Below are 15966 nucleotides of genomic sequence, written 5' to 3'. Positions count from 1 at the left end.
GGAACTGGTTGTTGAAATAACTATACAAATTGTATATGAGCTTGGGATGCTCATGTATATGTAAAAACTTTCTATGGTGTGTTATCTCACTGATTCATACTGACACTTGAAAGACAAGACCATTGAAATTTGGTTGTATATGAGCCAACACTTCCTATCTGAAAATAGAATATGATTCGATGCTCTGCTTTGAAATTTGAGGCATGACATCTTTTTTAAATAGTATTTAGCTGCCAGTAATAGAATAACCAAACTCTGGGATGAAATAGAATGTTAATTTATAAGAGTTTCATTTTCCATGTTATTTATTTAAAACTAAAACTCTGTAAGTATTTTCTTATTGAAAGAAACAATTTTTCAAATGAATTTTTAAAATTGCTTTTCTAACCATATTGGCACACACTAAAAATAAAGGGCTATTAAAGTGCTATATGTTTAAATTATACCAAGTATTTATCAAGTTGTTTAAAAAATCCCTGAAAAAGCATTTGCAGAATGCTAAAAGGATACCATTAAAATCATTTTAAAAAATCATTCAATTGATGGAAAATACATGATTGAATACAGAAAATATAAACATAGGTATTTGAAAAAGCTATTAAGAATGTAATCCTAAGTAAAACTCATTGAGTTCAGTGAAACAAACAAATATCTACAACAGTTGTCTTTTTCAAGTTCTAATTTCATTTCCTAAGTTTCTGTGTTTAAACAAATGCATTTTCCTGGTTCATTAAATCTTACAAGATTTCCACAATCTTCCTTTTCCCCAAGATCTCATATGTCGTAGTTTGAAATATCTTAAGATGGTTTATTTAAACCATGCCATTCATGACAGTTACTGTCAGATTGCTAAAAATGGTGAGATGATTGATGCTGTGAGATTTGGTATAATTTTAAATTGGCTTTAATTTAGGGCATTACTGTGCCAACCTCTGATGTATAGAACTGCAGCACAACTCAGAAGTACGGTTTTCCAAAAATGCTTAATCCTTTTTTTATTTATTTAAAAAGTACTTAGATAATTATTATTATTTTTTCTCCCTTTCTCTCTTCCTTACCTTCTATATTTGGATACAAGCAATTAGATTTTGAAAAGAAGAATCAATATAACCTAAAAGTAGAAGCAACTAACATTCATCCTGACCCACGATTTTTCTACTTGGGACCATTCAGAGATTCAGCTTTGGTCAAAGTTTACGTGGAAGATGTAGATGAGCCACCTGTTTTTAATTTACCATCTCATTTAATAGAAGTTGATGAAGATGTCAGAGAAGGCAGTATCATTGGGCAAGTGATAGCCCAGGATCCAGATGCAACGAAGAACCTAATCAAGTATGTTATCTTGCATGAATATCAGAAAAGACTACATTGAAAGTATGTGATCTTGCCTATAAGGTGCTTCTAAGTTCAGTCTTACTATTGGTAGCATTAGTAGACTTTAACAATATATATTATATTAATATCCAAGTCTGGACCCACCACAGTTTTCTAAGTTCAACTTTTGTTCATGCTTGGTCCAAAGTAGTTAATAATAATAATAATAATAATAATAATAATAATAATAATAATAATAATAATAATAATAATAATAATAATAATAATAATATTTAATGCTTCTAGACCGCCCCCTCTCCCGAAAGGGACTCGGGGCGGTGTACAGTTCATACAAAATACAAAATATACCAAGAACAATAAAATTAAATATGTACAGTTGACAATTGACATGGAGGAGGTTAAAATGCTGTTAAAAGAACTGTACAAAGCAGATATAAAATAAATTCAAAACCCCTAAAAACAAATACAGTAAATTAAAAAACCCCTAAAATAACCAGATATACATTTGCCAGGAGGGACAGTTGAATTATGCCAGGCCTGCTAATCAGAACAGGTGGGTCTTCAGTTTTTGCCGGAAGGAGCGGAGGAAGCAGTGGAGGATCTGTAAGACTGTTTTGGTAAAATAATTGTCAATTGTATTAATATGTGCATAACTATGTATTATGCATCTTTTTAAATGTTTTGATTGTTTATGTTTTTTTGAAGCTGGTAAAATATGTCTCTCCCTCTCCCTTCCTCCCTCCCTCCCTCCCTCCCTCCCTCTCTCTCATATCTATCTATTATCTATCTATCATAATCTATAATATGTCTATCATATATCTATCTCTCATATATCTGCTTATATAAAGCTGTAATAATAAACCTTACTTTGCTACTGCTTTGCATCACTTTGAAATCAATTCCATTCAAAACTAACCTAACATTATCATCTGTTTGGAGAGAGAAGCTAGTTCCTCTCCCAATCCTGCTTCTACTCCTGTTTAATGGAAGCATCATCATGGCCATGTTTTTTCATTCTATCTGTGCAGTTCTCAATAACACCATTGGACAATTTTTCCACTAGTCATTACTATGCTCTTCTGTCATCTCATGTCATCTCTCTTGTCTCCTGAAATTCAAGCCAGCTATTGCTTCACTGCTCCTTCAAAACATCAGTATTCTCTTCTTGGACTTCCTCTCCTCCTTGACTCAAGCCAGCTGCTATAGTAATATGCAACAAAAAGCTATATTGCATTCAAATTTACAATTCAATTAAAATGAATTAATTCACAATTCAGACCAGAGGTTTTTATGTTAAGATTTTTGGATAAAATGCTGGAAATGGCACTATTCCTATACAAAATAACCGTAACACAACGTTTATATGCTCAGTCCTGGGACACCTACAATAGACGTATAGCTAGTAAAAATGATGGAACTGGCAGAGATGGCTAAATTATCAGCTCTTTTAAGAGAAACATCACTGAAGAGATTCATTTACAATTGGACACTTTTATGGATTTTCTGCAGGAAATGGTGGGGAGAAATCAAGCTACGATATAGTGCAATTTTATGACTATTGTAGCATTCCCATGGTCATGTGATAAAAATTTAGATGCTTGGCAACTGATATTTATGATGGTTGCAGTGTCCCACAATCATGTAATCATTGTTTGTGACCTTCTGACCATAATAGTCAAAGGGTAAGCTGATTCACTTAACAATCATTTTACTAACTTAGCAACTGTAGCGATTCATTTAACAACTGTGGCAAGAAAGGAAACTAAGGGTTGAATTTTAAATGCTTTTTATATCCACGGAAGACATTGGAAATCACACACACACACACACACACACACACACACACATATATATATATGCTGGTTTTGTTGTATTCGGGTCTTTTCCCGTGTAAGGTTGAGATTGTCTTTGCAACGTTTCGGCATAATCACACCTGCCATCTTCAAGCTGTGGGCTTAAAATGGGAACGGAGCTGCCGTCTTTCTGTAAGTCTTGGTGGCAGGGGATGGGGTGCTGGCTTTGTTTCAGTAAGTGGAATGATTGGTTGTGTGGTTGTATCATGATTGGTAGATTGGTGCTGATTGGTGCAGGTTGTGTGTGCATTGTTGTTTTGTATTTTAATGGATTGGGTGGTGGGTGGTGTTCGTTTGTTGGCTAGGGCTGGTTTCCAGATGTTTGGTAGGCGGGAGGTATCATCACGTTTGTTCATGCTGTGGGGGTGTTTCTCTATTTCGATGGCTTCCATGATTATTCTCTTGTGGAGGTGTTCTGTTTTGGAGATTAACCTGGCTCCTTCAAAGTTGATTTCGTGTCCTGTAGCTTTAAGGTGCTGGAAAAGGGAAGGAGTTTTTTCTTTTTTTCTTACTGCATTTTTGTGTTCTGTGATGCATGCATTTATTCTCCTGTTTGTTTGTCCTATGTATATTACTGGGCAGATTTTGCATGGTATTTCGTAGACTCCTTGGTTTTCTAGCTGGATTTTGTCTTTGGGGTTTCTTAAGATGTTGGCTATTTTTTGGTCAGTGGTGAAGGCTGTCCTGATATTGTGCTTGTGGAGAATTTTGCTGATTTTATCTGTGGTGCCTTTGATGTAAGGGAGGAGGGCGATGCCATTTTCCTGTTCTGTATCTTGGTTTTTTGGGGGAGTCTCCTTTTGGATTAGGTTGGTGATTGTTTTTCTTTGGAATCCATTGGAGATTAATACATTTGTGAGTTTGTGTAATTCAGTTTTCAGGTGGTCTTTGTCGGCTAGGCGTTTGGTTCTGGAGATGAGGGTCTTGGCTACAGAGTTGATCTGTGCAGGGTGGTGATGGGATTGTGCATTTAAGTAGCGGTTGGTGTGTGTTTTTTTCTGGTAGATGGTGTGTCCTAGGGAGCCATTGGGTTTTTTGTAGATTAGGACATCCAGAAAGGGAAGTTGGTTGTTTGCTTCTATTTCCATGGTGAATTGTATTTTGTGGTGTAGGTTGTTGAGATGTGTGAGGAAGTTGTCCAGTTTTTCTTTTCCATGTGGCCATTTCCATTGAAGATGGCAGGTGTGATCCTGCCGAAACGTTGCAAAGACAATCTCAACCTTACACGGGAAAAGACCCGAATACAACAAAACCAGCAATACCTGCACCCGTGAAAATCTACGAATATATATATATATATATATATATATATATATATATATATATATATATATATATGTGTGTGTGTGTGTGTGTGTGTGTGTGTGTGTGTGTGTGTGTGTGTGTGTGTGTTATATTTGTACTGATAAATAAATAAAGGGAGACTTATTTATCAGTACAAATATAACACAAATATAAAAAGACAATATTAAAAATAAAAATATGGTTTACTGCCTGCATGGTCTTCTGTGATAAGCCGAAGGACAGAAAGAGGGAGTAGTGACCTTCCTCCCATATTTAGTCATACCAGAGGTTGTAACAGAAATACATATATACATATACATATACATATACATATACATATACATATACGTGTGTGTGTGTGTGTGTGTGTGTGTGTGTGTGTGTGTGTGTTGTATTTGTACTGATAAATAAAAATAAAGGGATTATTTATCAGTACAAATACAACACAAATATAAAAAGCAACAGTAAAAATAAAAATATGGTTTTCTGCCTGCATGGTCTTCTGTGATAAGCCGAAGGACAGAAAGAGGGAGTAGTGACCTTCCTCCCATATTTAGTCATACCAGGGGTTGTAACACAAACACACACACACACACACACACACACACACACGTATGTATGTATGTATGTATGTATGTATGTATGTATGTATGTACATACGTACAGTGGGGCAAAAAAGTATTTAGTCAGCCACCAATTGTGCAAGTTCTCCCACTTAAAAAGATGAGAGAGGCCTGTAATTGGCATCATAGGTAGACGTCAACTATGAGAGACAAAATGTAAAAAAAAAACAAAAACAATCACATTGGCTGATTTGAAAAGAATTTATTTGCAAATTATGGTGGAAAATAAGTATTTGGTCAATATCAAAAGTTCCTCTCAATACTGTGTTATATATCCTTTGTTGGCAATGACGGAGGTCAAACGTTTCCTGTAAGTGTTCACAAGGTTGGCACACACTGTTGCTGGTATGTTGGCCCATTCTTCCATGCAGATCTCCTTTAGAGCAGTGATGTTTTGGGGCTGTCACTGGGCAACACGGACTTTCAACTCCCTCCAAAGGTTTTCTATGGGGTTGAGATCTGGAGACTGGCTAGGCCACTCCAGGACCTTGAAATGCTTCTTACGAAGCCACTCCTTCATTGCCCGGATGGTATGTTTGGGACCATTGTCATGTTGAAAGACCCAGCCACGTTTCATCTTCAATGCCCTTGCTGATGGAAGGAGGTTTGCACCCAAAATCTCACAATACATGGCCCCATTCATTCTGTCCTGTACATGGATCAGTCGTCCTGGTCCCTTTGCAAAGAAACAGCCCCAAAGCATGATGTTGCCACCCCCATGCTTCACAGTAGGTATGGTGTTCTTTGGATACAACTCAGCATTCTCTCTCCTCCAAACATGACGAGTTGTGTTTCTACCAAACAGTTGTATTTTGGTTTCATCTGACCATATGACATTCTCCCAATCCTCTTCTGGATCATCCAAATGCTCTCTAGCAAACTTCAGATGGGCCCGGACATGTACTGGCTTAAGCAGGGGGACACGTCTGGCACTGCAGGATCTGAGTCCCTGGCGGCGTAGTGTGTTACTGATGGTAGCCTTTGTTACGTTGGTCCCAGCTTTTTGCAGGTCATTCACTAGGTCCCCCCGTGTGGTCCTGGGATTTTTGCTCACCATTCTTGTGATCATTTTGACCCCACGGGGTGAGATCTTGCATGGAGCCCCAGATCAAGGGAGATTATCAGTGGTCTTTTATGTGTTCCATTTTCTAATTACTGCTCCCACAGTTGATTTGTTCACACCAAGCTGCTTGCCTATTGCAGATTCAATCTTCCCAGCCTGGTGCAGGTCTACAATTTTGTTTCTGGTGTCCTTCGACAGCTCTTTGGTCTTCACCATAGTGGAGTTTGGAGTGTGACTGAGATTGTGGACAGGTGTCTTTTATACTGATAACAATTTCAAACAGGTGCCATTGATACAGGTAATGAGTGCAGGACAGAGGAGCCTCTTAAAGAAGAAGGTGCAGGTCTATGAGAGCCAGAAATCTTGCTTGTTTGTAGGTGACCAAATACTTATTTTCCACCATAATTTGCAAATAAATTCTTTCCAAATCAGCCAATATGATTGTTTGGGTTGTTTTTTTTTACATTTTGTCTCTCATAGTTGAGGTCTACCTATGATGCCAATTACAGGCCTCTCCCATCTTTTTAAGTGGGAGAACTTGCACAATTGGTGGCTGACTAAATACTTTTTTGCCCCACTGTATGTATGTATGTATGTATGTATGTATGTATATATATATGTGTGTGTGTGTGTGTGTGTGTGTGTGTGTGTGTGTGTGTGTGTGTGATTTGTACTGATAAATAAATAAAGGGAGACTAGTATAGATCTATTTCGAGCTAATTAGCTCTCATCAGCTAGCCATACCCTTACTGGGATTCGAACCTGGGCTGTATTATATCTTAGGCAGAAGTCTTAGCCACTAAGCCACAGGCTCGACTCCTTATCAGTTGAGCCAGGGAAATAGGTATTTATTTGTGTTACAACCCCTGGTATGCCTAAATATGGGAGGAAGGTCACTCCTCCCTCTTTCTGTCCTTCGGCTCATCTCAGAAAACCATGCAGGCAGAAAACCATATTTTTATTTTTAATGTTGCCTTTTTATATTTGTGTTGTATTTGTACTGATAAATAATATCAGTAATATATATATATATATATATCACAGCTTTTTTTAGTTTTTAATTTGTATATTTTCTGAAAAAATACCAATATGAAAATATGAAAAAGGTATTGAGTAAAACACATGATAGTAAAATCATCATCCAATCCTTTTGACTTCACTCTTCACAGGGCTCTTTAAATGCATCAGAGAAATGGTGGCAAGGCAACCAGAAAACCTATGGAAGATTTGTATTACTTTTATTCTGCATTTTTTATAATAATATAGTTTCACTTCACAGTATGCACTCAGATTTTATTCCATCTATCAGAATAAATGCACACATGTGCACGCACTGAAAAGTATGGAGGAAGGCATTAGCAATTTATTTTGTTTCGGGTTTGGGATGGAGGAATTGAAATGATTTTTTTATTCCACTTTGTGAAGCATAACACTGATTGGATAATTCATTATTATTTATCTGTTTCTTTGATTTAGAGGAATGTTCAACTCTGAAATGACTCTGGGCAGCCTATGTAGTTAAAAACAAAAATTAAAAGAGAAAAAGACATGATATAACAAAGAAAAAAATGTGTGGTTAAACTTAGGCTTAGATTTAAAATAACTTTATTGTCACTTTGAATGTACACAAATTGGCATACATTAAAATGAAATTTCATTGCATACAGCTCTTAAAGGGTCTGTTGTGGCCCATCAGCAGCCAGCAGAGTTGTCAGTGTTGACAGTGAAAAGGTTGGGGAGGAACATGGGCCAGGAATAGAGTCAGGGAAAGGCTCTGATGAGGGCTCTGTGTCAGAGGCAGAGAGGGGTCCAGAGGCGTATGCCAGTTATCAATTGCCTTCAGAGTCAGACATCAGTGAGGCAGACGAACAGCTGGAGCATGTTCCCAGTATGAAGGGAACAGCTAAAGAACAGGGGTCGACTTTGAAGTAAGGACACTGGTGGATGATGAATGGCTCCTCCCAGAGAAGCTAAAGGGGAGTGGAGTTTAGCAGGAGGCAATTAGTTCACTTAATTGGTTCGTGACTCTCCAAGACTCCTTGCCAGGTTTTGCAGATATTGGCCTGGCAGCTCTCCAAGACAGATAAGGACTGTGACTAGAAATCCTCCCTTGAAAGACTGTGCTGGGTGTGAATGAGCAGAATTCACAGTAAATTAATAAAAGGGTTTTTTGTGAGACAAGGAGTTTGCTTCATTCTCTTGGGAAGCCTAGGTCAGAACAGGGTCACCGCCTCCAATATACACTACATAAACATGACAAAATAAATACATAAATAAATAAATAAATAAATAAATAAATAAATAAATAAATAAATAAATACAATATAATACATATACCCACACATATTGTGTGACACAGAATAACAACATGGTCTAGTTATTTTGTATACATGTACATGGCGAGAAAAATGAATCTTGTGAATTTACCAGATGGATGGCCACAAAGCTGTTACAGAGTCTGGTAGTCCAGCTAGAAATACTTCGAAACTTCCTCCCAGAGGGGAGCAACAGAAACAGTTTATAAAGTGGGAGTGTGGGGTCTCTAACAATGCTTTGAGCTCTAAGCACATAGTTCTTATAAGCAGTTTCCTGAATAATAGGAAATGAGCTTCCTATAATCTTCTCAGCTATCCTTACCTGTATGGACTTTCTATCTGAGGCACTGCTTCCACCAAACCAAACAGGGATGCAGTTTGTTAAAACATGCTTGATTGTGCCTCTGTAAAAAGTGGCCAGGACAGAAGGAGAAAGATGTGCTCTCCTCACCCAATGCAGGAAATGCAGGTGCTGATTTGCATGCTTCACTAAGGATGATGTGTGGAGAGACCAATTCAGATTGTTAATTATCTGCACCCCCAGATACTTAAGACTGTTGACCACCTCTACAGCTGCATCCTTGATACTGAGTGGAATATGACTATGCTGGCTCTTTCTAAAAGCTACAATGATCTCCTTTGTTTTATTAACATTTAGAACCAGGTTACTTTTATTACACCAGTCCACCAGAGCCTTCACCTCTTTCCTATAAGTATCTTCCCTGTCATCCCAGGTAAATCCACCACTGCCGTGTCACCCAAATACTTCACAATATGATTCATAGCACCGAGAGAGTTCGCTGTGCCGCAGATATCTGGCTGTGAGTCCCTTGGTGTGAAATGGGGCCCCGGGAGGCAGTTGGGCTTGCTGATTGTATACTTGGCTCCTCGCTATACATCAGCGGCCCTGCCTGAGCTCCTCGAGCTGATCGTGGAGACGGCGGTTGATACCCCCAAACTTGTGGTTATGGGGGATTTCAACCTGCCGTCGACAGGTGAAGCATCCGAGGTGGCTCGGGAGTTCATGGCTTCCATGACAGCCATGGACCTGACCCAATTAATTCAGGGCCCCACACACGAAGGTGGGCACACACTGGACCTTGTTTTTGTCTCTGGACAGTGGACGAGTGATCTGGGAATAGGGGATTTGGATATTACACCCCTGTCATGGTCAGATCACTCATTTCTCCGGCTCGACTTCCCCGGCGCTACCCCCCACCGCGGGGAGGTGGAACCTGATTGTCCCAGATGGTTCCGCCCCAGGCAACTGATGGAACCTGACAGGTTCCAGACGGAGCTTGGGTCACTTCCTGTAGCCCTGACCCACTCCCGGACGGAGGACCTAGTGGCCGCTTGGAATAGGGCGGCTGCTGGGGCCTTGGACCGGGTAGTGCCTTTGTGGACTCTCCTGCGGCAATGAACCACCCTGGCTCCTTGGTTTACCGAGGAGCTGAGGGTGATGAAACGCCACAAGAGACGCCTAGAAAGCAGGTGGAGGTCCTCACGCTCCGAATCTGACCGAACACAGGTAAGATCCTATTTACGGACCTACCTTGTGGCACTGAGAGCGGCCAAACGTAGACACTGTGCCACTCTTATTGCATCCGCAGATAACCGCCCTGCCATCCTGTTTCGGGTGACCCGCTCCCTCCTATCACAGAGGCCGCGGGAAGCCCCTTTACAGGGTAGAGCAGAGGAGTTTGGGGAATATCTGCAGGATAAAATCGCTCAGATCCGGAGTGGATGGGCCCCCGTCAGTGGCCCAGGGGAGACGTCGGAAGCAAGTCTTGAGGTACCACGCTGGGAGGAGTTTGACTCTGTTGCCCCTGAGGATTTGGACAGGTTACGTGGGCGACTGCGAGCCACTACATGTTTATTGGACCCATGTCCCTCTTGGCTTGTACTGGCATCCTGGGAGGTCACACGAGGCTGGCTCCTGGGTCTTGTGAACGCTTCACTGGAGGAGGGGTCCTTGCCGGTCGCCTTGAAAGAGGCGGTGGTGAGGCCCCTACTCAAGAGGCCTTCCCTGGACCCGGTGGACCTAGCTAATTATCGTCCCGTCTCCAACCTTCCCTTTTTAGCGAAGGTTGTAGAGAGTGTGGTGGCACAACAGTTCCCACGTCACCTGGAAGAGGCCGACTATCTAGACCCGCGCCAGTCCGGCTTCCGGCCGGGTCAAAGGACGGAGACGGCCTTGGTCGCGTTGGTGGATGATCTCTGGAGGGCCAGAGATAGGGGTTGTTCCTCTATCCTGGTCCTATTAGATCTATCAGCGGCCTTCGATACCATCGACCATGGTATCCTATTGCGCCGGCTGGAGGGGTTGGGAGTAGGGGGCACCGTTTTGCGGTGGTTCTGCTCCTACCTCTCCGACCAGACGCAATGTGTGTTGGCAGGGGAGCAGAGGTCGACCCTGAGGTCACTCACTTGTGGGGTGCCGCAGGGGTCGGTCCTCTCGCCCCTCCTGTTCAACACATACATGAAGCCGCTGGGTGAGATCATCCGTGGTTTTGGGGTTGGATGCCATCTGTATGCTGATGACACGCAGCTGTACATTTCCACGCCAAACCACCCCAACGAGGCCGTCGAAATGATGTCCCGGTGCTTGGAAGCCGTTCGGGTCTGGATGGGGGACAACAGACTCAGACTCAACCCCTCCAAGACTGAGTGGCTGTGGCTTCCGGCGCCCCGGTTCAACCAGTGGATTCCATCGCTGGCCATAGGGGGCGAACAACTGCCCCCTGTGGAACAGGCGCGCAATTTGGGCGTCCTCCTTGATGCCTGGCTGTCGATGGATGACCATGTGGCAGCCGTGGCAAGGGGGGCGTTCCACCAGGTTCGCCTGGTGTGCCAATTGCGCCCCCTATTGGATCGGGACGCCTTACGCACGGTCACTCATGCGCTGGTGACGTCTCGCCTGGACTACTGCAACGCTCTCTACATGGGGCTCCCCTTGAGATGCACCTGAAGACTACAGCTAGTTCAGAATGCGGTCGCGCGGGCCATCATGGGAGGGACAAGATACTCCCATATAACACCACTCCTGCGCGATCTGCACTGGCTGCCTGTGGTTTTTCGGGTGCGTTTCAAGGTGTTGGTTACTATCTTCAAAGCGCTCCATGGCACGGGACCTAGTTACCTGCGGGATCGCATCTCACCTCATACATCCCTGCGACCACGACCAATCCGCTCTCACAGGGAGGGACTCCTCCGGGTGCCGTCCACTAAGCAGTGTCAACGGGCGGCGCCCAGGAACAGAGCCTTCTCTGTGATGGGCCCAACCCTCTGGAATGACCTCCCCCCCGATATTAGAACTACCACAGACCTCCGCTCCTTCCGACAGAAGCTTAAGACCCACCTGTTCCAGTTAGCTGGCTTAACCGATTCATAATCCCATTTACCTCCTGGCAAACATCTTATTGGGCAGTTTTTTAAGGGTATTTTAATGTTTATTTGTATTTTATTTTATACATTGTACAGTCTACATCCTACCTCCTCCGCGTACCTATTTGTATATTTGTATATTGAATGTATATCTATATTTTGTACTATACTGTTTTAACATGACTGTACACCGCCCCGAGTCCTGTTTTGGAAAGGGCGCGGTTTAAAAATTTAATTAAATAAATAATTAAATAAAATAAATAGCAGATTTGGCACAGTAGTTGTGGGTCATCAAGCTGAATAGTAATGGACTCAAGTCACAGCCTTAAAGAGATGGAGCTGGAAATTTTTCTTCCAACTCGCACAAACTGGGGCCCTGTCAATAATTCCCCTCCCCCCCAGTTGCCCTACTGATTAGCTACAGGTAAAGCAAATAAAAAAAATGTTGATTTTGAAAATAGACAGCTGTGGATCAAATTTAGATTTCCCCCCAGAGGTTGAGGATGAAAACACTGGTAGAGCGTAATACATGAAAATTCTGTCAATTTGTTTTATAGTTTCTCTGCGAAAGAGGCGTTGGTTTATCTTCCTCATTCCAGGATGTTTAAGAATTTATTTTTGTGACTAATTTATTATCTCAAGGTGGCAGAGAGTGCAGAGGTTTTCCTTTTTTTCTGCTATATGTACTGCTATTCCTTTGCACTGATATATGCCAAGGCTCTTTATGACTGCAAATGTTAGCTTACTCTGCGGAAAAAGAAATCAGAGAGACTTGGAATGGGACAACTTAGTGCAGCCAACTAGCCACAGCCAACTCGCCATGGCAATCTTGATGCAGCCAACTCACCACAGCCAACTCACTGAGACAATTCAATTTAACAACAACTCAATTTAAATAATTTAAATAATATTCTAATTTTTATCATTCATATTTCATTTTGTTCCCCCTTTTGTATTCTTTCTTTGATGATTATATTCCACCATTTCTTGGACATTAGTGTGACTCTTGTCCTGCGACCAAGTTGTCCTATGGCAAGTTGGCCATCGTGAGTTCTCCAGCAGTGAGTTGGCTGCAGCAAGTTGACTGTGGCCTGTTCGTGCTGGTGAGTTGGCTGTGGTGAGTTGCCCATACTGAGTTGTCTAGACCTCATAGTTCTGGATTTTTTTATCAATGTTAAAGGATTTCTGACCAGAAAAAAGAACAAACTCCCAGATTTTGCTTTCATAGCATGGGTTGGGATTTGCTGATTTCAGGTAGGAAAAGGCTCAGTTGGAATCCAGGTTCTAAGACAAGTTTAATTGCCACCCAAATGAGGTGAGTATTTTATTGCATTCAGCTCTGCTAGGATTAAATATGAAGCACAGAAGAACCTTCATTACTACCAACACAAGCCCATCAGAAATAAAAAGTCTTGCAGGAACAATATTTATAGCCGTGACTCATAGTTATTTCCAAACTGCTCTCATGATAGTTTCTAATTGTGATATCCAACAAGCTTTCTCCAAACAGCCCAAGGCTTTTAGCAGTCTAAATCTCTCCATAGTTATGACTGTCTTTGTCAGCTGTAATCTTTGAAGGCTACATACCCACATAAGACCTTTTAAGTGGAATAAGGTAAAATAGCTTCATTCATGAAAAGTAGACTGTTTTCCCCATTGCCCCTTTGGAAATTATGAATCTCATCACCATCAATGCTCCAGCCTATTTAATTTAATAATGATGTTTCATTTTATTTATGAACCCATCTGATGCCAACCACGGGTGATCTATATATCTCTGTTTAATTTTGGGTAGAGCAGAAGAACTGTTGGATTAAAAATGAATGCCCTGCAGTATTTCATAATGAATCATAATTATATTTAATATAATACACATCACAGACCAGGTACAGTAACGTGAAGGGTAATACTGTGGATTTTGATGTTCTTTAGATGTAACTAAACATAATATGACATGACCAAAATTTGGACCAGAATTTTCATTGCTATGCAAAGCAATTCTTAAATGCACCTGATTTTTTTTTTGATTTTTTTCCCCAATGGTTGTTAGGCAAATCACTGTACTTGCTAAGTGAAATGTGCCACCTTAAGAAAATCTGGCTTACTGTGCTTGTTGGAAGCCTACTGGGGATGTTGCAAATGGTGATCTTATGTTCCTGGGACATGGCACACATCATAAATATATGCCAGTTGCCAAGTGCCCAAATTTTGATCACATCACTAAGGATGCTGCAAATGTCATAAGTACAAGGACCAGTCAAAAGTCACTTTTTCAATACTGTTGTAACTTCAAATGCTTACTAAATAAATGGTTGTAAATTGAGAACGACCTGAATGTTATGTATTTGTTAATTGCAATGTGTCATATAAGTATGAAAATGCAAATGTGGCACATTGCATGGGTAATTATTCTATATGATCTACATGTCCAAAGAGAAATCATATTGATGAAATAGGAGAAAGCTACATCATTTAATATCCTGTTTTTTTGTTTTCTTACTAAATAGGTGTGGGTTATTGTGTTTACAGTATATAAACAAATTTTAGTTTTGTTTAGTTTTTAAGTTGTTATCAGTCATCTTACATTTTTTTTGCTTTAAGGTTTTAAAATCTTTTCTGCTGCCTATGTGTTTGTTTTATTTTTTTGTTATATCTTTTATGTTATGCTATGTATAGGTATATTGCTGCATGAGTATATAGAATTAGATTTTCTCCTTAAAATATATTGTGTTATATACCTATAAATATATAATTTTTTATAATGATGCAAACTATTATCCAATTGTTGTCAAGAAATGTTAACTGTAATATTTTTAAAAGTTTTATATTTTAAAAAAATAGTCTTCAAAGGCATAAAACTTGGAAACATACTTTAAAATGATAATAAAATAATGTATCATTTATTAAAATCATTATATATATATATATATATATATATATATATATATATATATATATATATATGTGTGTGTGTGTGTGTGTGTGTGTGTGTGTGTGTATGTGTGTGTGTATGTATGTATGTATGTGTGTATGTGTATATATATATATATATATGTGTGTGTTGTATTTGTGCTGATAAATAAATAAAGGGAGACTAGTATAGATCTACTTCAAGCTATTTAGCTCTCATCAGCTAGCCATACTCTTACTGGGATTCAAACCAGGGCTGTATTACATATTAGGCAGTTGTATTAACCACTAAACCACAGGCTCTCCTCCTTATCAGCTGAGCCAGGGAAATAGGTATGTATTTGTGTTACAACCAAATTACAGTTACAGCTCATTTGTGTAATGAGCCAAAGGACAGAAAGGGGGAGTAGTGAGCTCCCTCCCATATTTGGGCATACCAGGGTTTGTAACATTGGGTGGTCACATTTTGGGTAGATTAAAACAATGTACATTACTCTACAATATAAAGTACCATAGTTCTTGTCTAAGATGGGATTGATAAGAAATATATATACAGTATATATACTGTATGTATGTATGTATGTATGTATGTATGTATGTATGTATGTATGTATGTACATCTTAGACAAGAACTATGGTACTTTATATTGTAGAGTAATGTACATTGTTTTAATCTACCCAAAATGTGACCCATCAATCATAATTTGCTTACTAAAAGATAGAAAGTAAACATTGCAAATAAAGAAACAACTTAGACAAATCCATTAAAAACATGTGAGGAAACAATTTTTCTCTCTGGCTTCTCAAAACCTCAGGAAATTTCCCATTAAAACTGAACTTGTCACTCTGCAAATGAATTAGGTTAGCATTAATTAGAGTCAAAACTCCAATCACCAGAATTATTGAGCACATCTTTTTACTGTTTTTGTATGTTGTCATTACAACTGTTTGGGAAGTAAATTAGAATAAGAGAAAGATTTATGAAAAATACAAAAATACATCCTAAACTAGACACTGGCGCACTTCTGACATCTAATGGCAGTATCAAAATTAGTATCCATAACAACATTGCATACACATATGATATTTTGACAGGGCTGTATAAGAGTACAAATACAACAGAATGGCTTCGGTTTTTAAAATGCTTGAGTTCTTTCTTTTCTGTTGTTCTGTGGAAGGATACATTTAAAAAATACATG

The 15966-nt window shown here is 39.9% G+C and overlaps 1 protein-coding gene across 1 annotated transcript in view; it reads left to right on the top strand.

Moving 5' to 3' along the window:
• Window positions 1–15966, top strand: part of CDH9 (cadherin 9) — a 155800-nt gene that overhangs the window by 119616 nt on the left and 20218 nt on the right. The window contains exon 7 of the mRNA XM_081952082.1: window positions 1079–1332. Within this exon, the coding sequence (XP_081808208.1) occupies window positions 1079–1332 (254 nt within the window). The remainder of the gene's footprint in view (window positions 1–1078; window positions 1333–15966) is intronic.

Source organism: Natrix helvetica (assembly GCF_964273705.1).
Source record: "Natrix helvetica genome assembly, chromosome: 4".
Taxonomy (NCBI): Eukaryota; Metazoa; Chordata; class Lepidosauria; order Squamata; family Natricidae; genus Natrix; species Natrix helvetica.
This window is presented reverse-complemented; position numbering and strand designations above follow the sequence as displayed.